A 9,506-nucleotide genomic window follows, 5' to 3' on the forward strand; every position below is an offset into this window, starting at 1 on the left:
CGAGACATGCTTTGTTGCTTCGGATGAAAGAAGCGGCCATAGTGTTAACACTTGCGAGGTAAGTAACTGTGCTTTAAAATTACTTTCAGGGTGTTGCTGTGGGATGACTAAAGCGCATTAACGCAGTTGTACTCTGTTGCGCTACTTGTTTGCCACGGAGTGGAAATTGCAAGCACTATGCATTAGCTGCCGCAAACGTGTTTCTCGTGTTTGTGAAAAAAAAGTTGAGACGGTGTGTAGTTGCATGGTGTGAATCTTAAGGCAATTGCGCGTAGGTTCATAATTACGATAAAACAGAATGCACGAAAAGCATAGTGCCAGGACGGTGTTAGTTTTTCAGTGCTTCGCGACTGAGTTTTTCTTTTCTGTTGCCTGTGCAGTGCGGATGTGGCCCGGCTACCGAGTGTATTGGTGCCTACATTAATTATGCCAAGCCGTGCAAAGCACAGGTAGGTTGAAAATGTCATATAAAAGTTGTGCATACTTCCACAGCTTATCAATTTATTTATTAGGCTTGCCAAATGGAAGTCTCCAACCATCCACTCACTGCACAGTACTTTGCACTGTGCAGTAGCATTGTTTAGGACAGCTTAACTGTTGTGTTAAATTTGCGAGCTTCAGTCACATTTTTCACTTACTTCCCAATCACTGAGTGCAATGAGCTCTTGCAGTGCTTTGGTATAACTTTGCCAAACATGTTATGCCCACAGGGCTCAATGCTGAGCCAGATAGCAGGACCATATATGACACCCCTAGAGCCACATGTTCCTGGATTGTGACCAGACCTCTCTTCCTTACTCCTGTGCAGCTGTGGATCATCAAATATGCTGTCAGTGCCCTGATGCGTGATTCATCAGTGAGCCCTGTGGGCATTGTAGTTTCGACAGAGATTGTGTTTTGCTGCATCGTTGACAACGTGCTGTATAAGGTGATCTCTCGTACTTTATTTTCTTGTCCATACAGTGTGGATGTGACTGACCTAAGCTAGCAGCTATATAGTACCTGCAGCTTACAGCAGCAACCTTCAGGTAAGTTTGAACTATAGTGCAAGTTTGACCCTGTCACATAATGGATACTTTCCTTCTGTTTGCTTTGTGCAGCGGAGGGTATCTAGCTATACTGCAGTGTTCTTGTACAGTAATGGATAAAAATTTGTGGGATGAGAGTTCTTTGTGAAACATTTTCTCTGTGTTGTTAGCCAGAGCAATTTAATCAAAAGCCTAGAATCAGGAGGGGACATGGATACTCGATCTTATTGAACAAATTTCAGCTGACTGCCTGGCGAGGCAATGCAAAAATAAACATTTTCGGAAAATCGACATCCAGCAAACTTTTCTCTATGAGTGTACCTTGTACCCAACCTAAGTCATTAGCTAGCTTGCAACGATGTGGTAAGGATCCCTACTCTTGCACTTGAATTTTTTTGACCATCAGTATGGAAGTGACTGCCTGTGGGAGTAGCTGTGGTGTCTTGCAATGTAAAAGACAAAAGAGCTACTACTGGGGCGAGTTGGAAATACATACTTGAAGGAATTGGTGAGCGCTATAAAAACACTGAAAACGCACAGGACGAAGCGCTTTCTAACTACTGTTTCATTTCAGAAGAAACATGACTATATACACACATTTGACGACAAGAATGAAGGAAAAACAGGTAAAAACTACGCGCGCTTACAACAGCCGAAGATTACTGTTCTTGAGGGAGGTTAATTCTGTTCCCCCTAACATCACTGAAGGGGAGCTGACGCATTGCTTGTCTGGTTTGGTTTGGTTTGTTTTGGAGCAATGTGCATTGCAAAAGCTTTGATAATTTCTTGTTCCCGTCCGTTTCTAGCCCTACCTATTACCTTGGTGTTTTTTAGCAAGGGTATGCATTTACAGTGTGCGAAATGAGCTGCCAGATTCCCGGACTTTGCAAGTTGTTCACATGATCTTTCGTGTTCCCGGAGCCTCTTGTTAAGGCATCTTCCCGTTTACCCTGCGTAAGTTTGTTGGCAGCTGAGCGGAATGCTGTAAATGACGTTTTCGTCACACTTTACATAGGTGTTTTCATGTTTGATGTTGCACCCAGGTTTGTTTTTGTGGTCTTCATTCTCGTTGACCTTGTTACACATTCCAATGAGCTTATTGGCAGCTGAAAAAACCACCTGGACTCCGTACTTGTTAGGTGTCCTCCTGATTCTGTGGGAGATATTGTGAACATACGGCATCACGGCAGGGCGTCCCTCGTAGCTCATTTTCTTAGTTTTGTAGGACCCAGTAACTTCTCTTAGTAAGCTTTCAGCAATGCCGCAAAGTAACTGCTCCGGATAACCGCTCTCCTTCAATTGGGAGACCTGTTGGTCTACGCTGTGAATTATCGAGTAGGGTCAAGATTTTTTTATAGCTGGTTTCAGGCAAGACGTAGCTACAGCTCGCTTTACAATTCTGGAATGACTGTGCCATCTGCCATCACAGAGCGTGGTGTTGAGGTTCACATGAGCCTGGATACTATGCTCTGTTATGGCAGATCACGCAGCAATGTTGTTTTGCTTCGCCCCGCCACGCATCACAGATCCTGCAAACTTTTGCGGCCAACAGTACCGTGTTATGGATGAGGAAACGCCTAATGTACTTGTGGCAAGTGGGTGAATCTCCTTGCAATGGTCAAACAAATGCCAGTATGCTGATTATATACGAAGTGCATGATGACTTGTGCATGATACACATTTGCTGCATTTATATTGGTTATGCCTATGTTTTAATTCTAGTCAACAAAAAAGGTGAAGAAGTTGAGAATGGCTGCGAAAAGAAGTGCCAATGAGAACATTGTGGCACTCAGAGAAAGCAATGCGCTAAAAGAGGAGCTGGAAGCCCTCAAGAAAGAAAATTCGAAGCATGAGAGGCCAGCTCTGTGTCGGAAGGGTAGCTTGTCTTTGTGTGTGGTCTTTCGCATTGCTTAGTCATCATGACATGTCTTGAGAAGGGCATCTGGTTGCTATAGAAATTTCGTGACCATTCCACTCTAAAAGGGGCACCATATCATGTGAAGCACAAACAGCACGGCTTTTTTGTGTGCTGTTCTTATTTTTTTAGCATTTGTTACTGTGCGCACATACTAATTGCCTATGTCCAGCAAGGTAGAGCCATTTTTCTGAAATTATTTGCCGATAGCATTCAAAACATGAATTGAGATTAGCATTAGCCAGTTACAAGCACTGCATGCAGTTACCTTTCATACTCCACTGCTGTTAAGAAGTGCCACTAAATGCCCATCGCACTGTTAATGTCCACGCTTAAGTTCTGCAGTTATTTTCAAGTTTTAAATGATTTTGACCTTGGTGCTGTGGCAAGTGCTAGCACTGAGTTTTAAGTCAGAATGCACTCGGTAAAAATTGATAATTTGTACATTATGTACGTCCCTTTCAGTTCGGCATGCCATTTTTCTTTTTCCAGCAGGTACAACTGGCCAATGGCCACGAAATATTGAAAGAGGCGTACGATACTCCCATGGCGCTGCCAAAAGATTCACTGTTTGTCAAAAGAGCAGCAACCACATTGTGGTCAACAGAAGTGCTGGCTCAGCGCAGCTTCACAGGAACGCTGTCCAACAGATTCCTGGCAGAGGGTGGGGACAAGGCACCGCAGAAGCCACTGACGCTGCTGAAGGTGGAGACGATAAGGGGTAATTATTGTATTCTACTGGGGTTAGCACATGTGCATATTGTCATAATGCAATAACATATGAAAGGAGGCTATCTCGACCTTGGCAATAGCTCATGAGAAGGTAATAATTATCAAACACTATTTGACTCATATTAGAATGGATCAATTCATTGCATGGCTTTTGGTTGTGCACGAGAATTCATGTGCAGTTAGCTACTTGACAGGCACAATGAGAAGCATTTGGTAGAGATAAGAACTTCCTACAGAGCTGAGCTGCTAGATGAGTGTATGACATGAGCACTCCACATCTGTGGCAACAACCAAAGCACATAACTTGTTTTGTGATGCTAAAATAGGCTGTTGTCACATGACAATGTTGAGCTGGAAAGTTAGGTTCTTAAGAGCTGCGCATTTTTAAAACCTTTAAATGTGCACTGAAGAGGAATCAGAACTCGTCTTTTTCATTCTTAGAAACTTGAATTATTGCCCTGTGGGGCTGATTTTCCTCATTTAAATGTGATTAATGTCTGGCTCCCGCCTTTTTTTAATTCTCCGCAGTCGGGGAGGAGTCAGCCAACGCATGGAGTGCCTTGCAGGCAGTCACATGGCGGCTTTGCTTTCGTTTTTACTTTGCTTTTTTTTACATTTCCGTGGATAAATAGATCTATTCAGAGACTACATAGCTGCAAATTAGGCCCACAGAAATAAAAATAGACGTGGACTCTGCTTTCGCCAATCACTCCGTATCGCTCCGCCGATGGCAGAGCGGCAAGCCGCCACAGGACTGGTTGAAAGATTAGTCGACTCCTCCCACTGTCTGCGGGGGAATTAAAAAAAAGGCGGGAACCGGGTGTTTAATTCGATTTAACCTAGAGAAACCGACTGCACAGGGAAATAATTCGCAGTTTCTAAGAACGTTCGGAATGTGTAGAACGAGTTCCATCGGTAAAAGTACGAGTTCAGATTCCTCTTTAGTGCACCTTTAACGCAAACGCTGATGGTATCATTCTTATGTATCTTCCTGTCCTTCTTTGTTATTGTTTCATCTTTATTGCCTTAGCAAAGGCACTAAATATGGGATGGTTTAGCACAAACATATTCTCGGGAAATGTACGCAGTTCGACCTGTTGGACACTTCGCATACATGGTAATGCTTGGTGTTCTTTGGCTTTGTGTTCAGGACCATACCATGTATGCATCTGCTAGGGCACTGGGCACTGCCTGCATTCTTACAATTGACAAACGCTTTTTTCTGATGACCTTAGTCATTTTTCTGCTTTACACTTGGCGTGAATATTAAGGCGACATGCTCATTTTGATGATGTAGGCAGTGCAAAGTGTCACAGCAGCTGTCGTGCTTGCAGTATTGGCACGCATGGCCTTTGCACATGCACAAGATTTGGCAACATAGCTTTGTGCAACCTTTCTAGAGTGGAGAAAGTGATTTGTTTACATATCTGCTGAGATTTACCCAGAATCAGAACACCTTGTTGCACTATTACTCATATTAGGCAGAAGTCTTCTAGGCTTAATTCTAGGCTCATTTACAACTTTCTTTTGATGTGCTGTGTTTTAGGATGTTTCGCTTAAATTTGCTCACCATTACTGCTGCACTGTTCTGTTGAGATTGCACATGCTTCTACACTTACTAAGAGCAGAAGGAATGGCATTGTGCATCGTCAGAGCTACAGCTTTGTGCCCTAATTGTGTTACAGGTGTTGAAACATGGACGGTCTCACACCAGGATTTGGCCCTTTTCATGTGTGAATCCAACTATGGGTTCATTTTCTAACCCAATTTTCGCAGCAATGAATGACTCTGCAACATCAAAATGGCCCCAAAGCCATTCAATTAATTTTTACAAAGAACTAAAGCTGGATGAGGTTGCCCTCTGTGTCCCTTTGATATGATCAGGCGAATGAATTTACTTATCATGTAGCATACTGTTCTTTGTTACAACAAGCCATGGCGTTACAAGTAGATGCGGCGGTTTTTGTAGTGCTGAGCTAATTGTCAGGCTAAGACTTACTGTATGTCCTGGAAATTGGTTCTACAACAACAATTCTGCCGAAGCCAGAATAATAACAAAACTTGCGCTATTTTTAACTCTTATGCCTGATTTTCTTTCAGTGTTCTTCAGGCATTATGCCCGCAGTCGGGGAGTGACGGACGAAGCAGCCACGGAAGCTGAAAAAAGCATAAGACTGTGGCTATCACAGAAAACTTGCGAACTTCGCCGAAAGAGGCCCGCTGCTTCAAAGAGCTAAGCGAATGAGAACAAATTTTGTTTCTTTTTTCTTTTCTACATGCCCTTGCAATTTCTTTTGGCAATCATACTAATTGAGTATGGGCGTATGCGTGCAAATTTTGTTTAATTTTCTTTCCCTAAAATTTCTATTGGTAAGTGTAAAAATTGAGTGCTGGTGTATACATGCTGTTATGTGTATCCTAATGCACTGCATCGCTATCAAAGCACATTGAATTTGCTTTTTTCTCACGGCCACTCTGCGTACACACAACTCTTCTCTTTGAGCTCTCCAGTGATAGTGAACAACTGCGCAAGCATTGCAGAAGCTGGTGGTTTAACTGTACTTGTGCAGTTTATATCAGCAACAGTACCAAAGACAAAAGAGGGGAGCTGTCGACCTCACACTTGCCTCCTCACGTGTGAAGTTGGCGTCTTGTGGAGCCACACCTTGCCTGCTTCACCCACGTGCGCTTCTTTTCAACCTGTTTTCTCGGTACCAGGTATGCTCGTTATGCTCCACAGCGGGCGGCACATATCGTGAAACAGGCAAATTGTTCCCGAAGGCTCCTAACCCGGTCAGCACGGCACCAAATTAAATCACATCAGAAAAATGGCTAAGAAGTACTTGAAACTGGGCTTGTTGGTGCATATTCGTGAAAGACATGAGAGCGCAAAACGGGGACACGGACGAGGAAGGGAACAGGACGAGCGCTGCACTTTCAACAGGATTTATTCAGGGAAGAACGTCTAAATAGCCTTTGCTCTTATCCATGCTCTTGATCGCAGACAATCGCCTCTCACAGATACGCATCAAGAAACAGCATTTCACTGTGGCGAAGAACAAATGCCTTGATGCGTATCTGTGAGAGGCGATTGTCTGCGATCAAGAGCATGGATAAGAGCAAAGGCTATTTAAACGTTCTTCCCTGAATAAATCCTGTTGAAAGTGCAGCGCTCGTCCTGTTCCCTTCCTCGTCCGTGTCCCCGTTTTGCGCTCTCATGTCTTTCACATCAGAAAACACCAGACCGGGCCACACCAAAAACATCAGCCCGGGTCACACCAGACCCGGTGACACCAGACCCGGTAACACCAGACCCGGTAACACCAGTCCGGGTCACACCAGACCGGGTCACACCAGGCCGGGTCACACCAGGCCGGGTCACACCAGGCCGGGTCACACCAGGCCGGGTCACAACAGAACCCGTGTCTGAATTTCCGGTCTGGTGTAAACACCAGATACGGGCTGGTGTTTTTTTCGACTGGGTGTCGCGTCTTGCAACGTCTCTTAGAGACGAAGCTTAACATCTTAACCATACATCAGTGACCACACTTTAGGTCAAAAAAGTGCCCCTCTGAATTTTGACGGCTGTCCACCTAGATATGTGAGACAGGTACTGCGTAATTTCCTTTCCTCAAATACAATTTTCATTTTCTTTATTACGGCCTCTTTTTGTCTTCTTTCACTCCCACTTCCTCCCTTCCTCTACGTGCGGTTCAGGTGTCCACCGAGATGACAGAGAATTACTGCGCCATTTCCTTTCCTCAAAAAGCGTTGCGTTCAAAGGGCAAGACATCGCGCCGAACGGGTGGTGGAGTTCCGTGGACTCCCTCGCAGCGCTACAACACGCTGTCGCGTTCCACTCCTAAAGGCGAAGCTTAAGCGTAATTAATTAGCAGGTAATTAATATTCAGACATTAATAAGTAATTAACCATTATTAGATATTGTAATCATTTAATAATTAGTGCTCAATTATATGTGACGCCACCAGTGCCGCAGAAGCAGTCGAAGTGGAGCGGAAAACGCTTCCGCCTCTACGCACTTTAGACAAAGTGCCCCCTGAAAGTGCCCCCTACGCTGCCATGAACACAGAACTAACCGATTTTGGGGCGTGGTTCGTCCTTGACTTTTCAAGCCGGTCAGTAGAAACTAACTGGTCCCTTTTCATACACAAAATGCGTCAACTAATAGATAAGCACATCCCTACTATGACGATCACAGAAAAATCATCGTCACCGTGGTTTAACAACGATCTGAAGCGCCTTAATAACAAGAAGAAACGGCTTTTCCGTACAGCCAGACGTGTGAACACTGACTGCTCATGGAAAAAGTACCATTGTGCTGAAAAAACATTCCAATCTCTGGTAAACCAAACTAAACGTTCCTTTTTTTCATCAGTATTACCTTCTATGCTTCTCACTAATCCTAACAAGTTTTGGAAATCCATTAATCCTTCACGCAACACACCTATTACTTTACATGATGAGGACCATAATTTCATTCCGGAACATGATGTCTGTCGCGTTCTAAATTCTTTTTTCTGTTCAGTTTTTACGAACGAACCGGACGGCGAATTACCGCACTTCCCTGTCTTCGATCATCAAGCTATGCCAGACATTTTGTTCGATAGCAATGCTATTAGGAAACTAATTGAATCATTGAAACTGTCATCGTCATCTGGCATTGATGGCTTGAACTCTAACGTGCTAAAAAATACTAAAAACGTGGTTAGTGTCATTTTGTGCCATCTTTTTCAACAGTCATTATCATAGGCGTGCTTCCGCAAGACTGGAAAATCGGTAAGATCGTTCCAGTCCCCAAGAAAGGTTCATCGTTTTCTTGTAAAAACTACCGCCCTATTTCTCTTACGAGCATCTGTTCAAAACTAATGGAACATATTATTTATTCTCACATCGTTAAATTTTTAGTTTCGCTCAAGTTTTTTCATCCTAACCAACACGGCTTTCTAAAAGGACTTTCCTGTGACACCCAACTAGCCCTTTTTGTTAATGATCTTAGCTCTCATCTTGACGTAAACATTCCCGTTGACACGCTCTTCCTTGACTTTGAAAAAGCTTTTGATAAGGTACCCCACAAAAGATTACTACTAAAACTTTCACGTCTTAACCTTACCCCCTTGGTGTTAAAATGGCTACAAAATTTTTTGACCAACAGAGAGAAATTTGTCTACGCCAACAAATCATCGTCACCTCTTTCCCCCGTTACTTCAGGTGTACCACAAGGCACAGTGCTTGGACCCTTGCTTTTTCTAATCTACATTAACGATCTTCCCTCTAACGTCAACTCGAACATCCGATTATTTGCCGACGACTGTGTAATCTACCGCCCTATTACCAGCAGAACTGACTCTGACACCCTCCAAACTGATCTAACCCAAATCGAAACTTGGTGTAAGCATTGGCTAATGTGCTTTAATATTACTAAAACATGCATGCTTTCTTTTCATCGCAGGCAATCCCATATTCCCTCAAAATATGTTCTTTTCGGTTCTGAAGTATCATCTGTTCTTTCCTGTAAGTATCTTGGCATCACCTTAACTCATACCCTAACATGGTCTTCGCATATCACGAACATCGCTAATGACGCTAACCGCATCCTTGGCTTCCTACGTCGAAATCTTCGTTTTACTACCCCTTCTATCAAATTATTAGCTTATAAAACATTCGTCCGACCTAAACTAGAATTCGCGTCAGCAGTATGGGATCCTCATCAATCTAACCTTTCTATAATCCTTGAAAAAGTTCAAAACCGCGCTATCCGTTTTATTTATTGTGACTACTCTTACTATACTAGCGTGTCCTCTTTAAAATCC

General features: G+C 43.5%; 1 protein-coding gene and 1 long non-coding RNA gene across 2 annotated transcripts; both read left to right on the top strand.

Moving 5' to 3' along the window:
* The first annotated feature begins 378 nt into the window (after positions 1–378).
* On the top strand, positions 379–2,798 carry LOC149333656 (uncharacterized). Its single transcript, XR_016284958.1, has 3 exons — positions 379–449; positions 964–1,028; positions 2,751–2,798. It is a non-coding gene; the product is annotated as an uncharacterized LOC149333656 (long non-coding RNA).
* A 681-nt stretch (positions 2,799–3,479) lies between these two features.
* On the top strand, positions 3,480–5,912 carry LOC149333657 (uncharacterized). The gene is made up of 2 exons (XM_089556097.1): positions 3,480–3,664; positions 5,776–5,912. The coding sequence occupies exons 1-2, from the start codon at positions 3,490–3,492 to the stop codon at positions 5,910–5,912; spliced, it is 312 nt and encodes a 103-aa protein (XP_089412223.1). The 5' UTR covers positions 3,480–3,489.
* The last annotated feature ends 3,594 nt before the right edge of the window (positions 5,913–9,506 follow it).

The sequence above is a fragment of the Amblyomma mixtum genome, chromosome 8 (genome assembly GCF_055824585.1).
Source record: "Amblyomma mixtum isolate Tamu chromosome 8, ASM5582458v1, whole genome shotgun sequence".
Classification (NCBI taxonomy): domain Eukaryota; kingdom Metazoa; phylum Arthropoda; class Arachnida; order Ixodida; family Ixodidae; genus Amblyomma; species Amblyomma mixtum.

Bases quoted from the DNA above. Each gene is read 5' to 3' on its own strand.
- LOC149333657 (XM_089556097.1), top strand. From the start codon at position 3,490: ATGGCGCTGCCAAAAGATTCACTGTTTGTCAAAAGAGCAGCAACCACA. The intron at 3,665-5,775 runs GTAATTATTGTA...ATTTTCTTTCAG, and splicing joins GAAGGTGGAGACGATAAGGG to TGTTCTTCAGGCATTATGCC.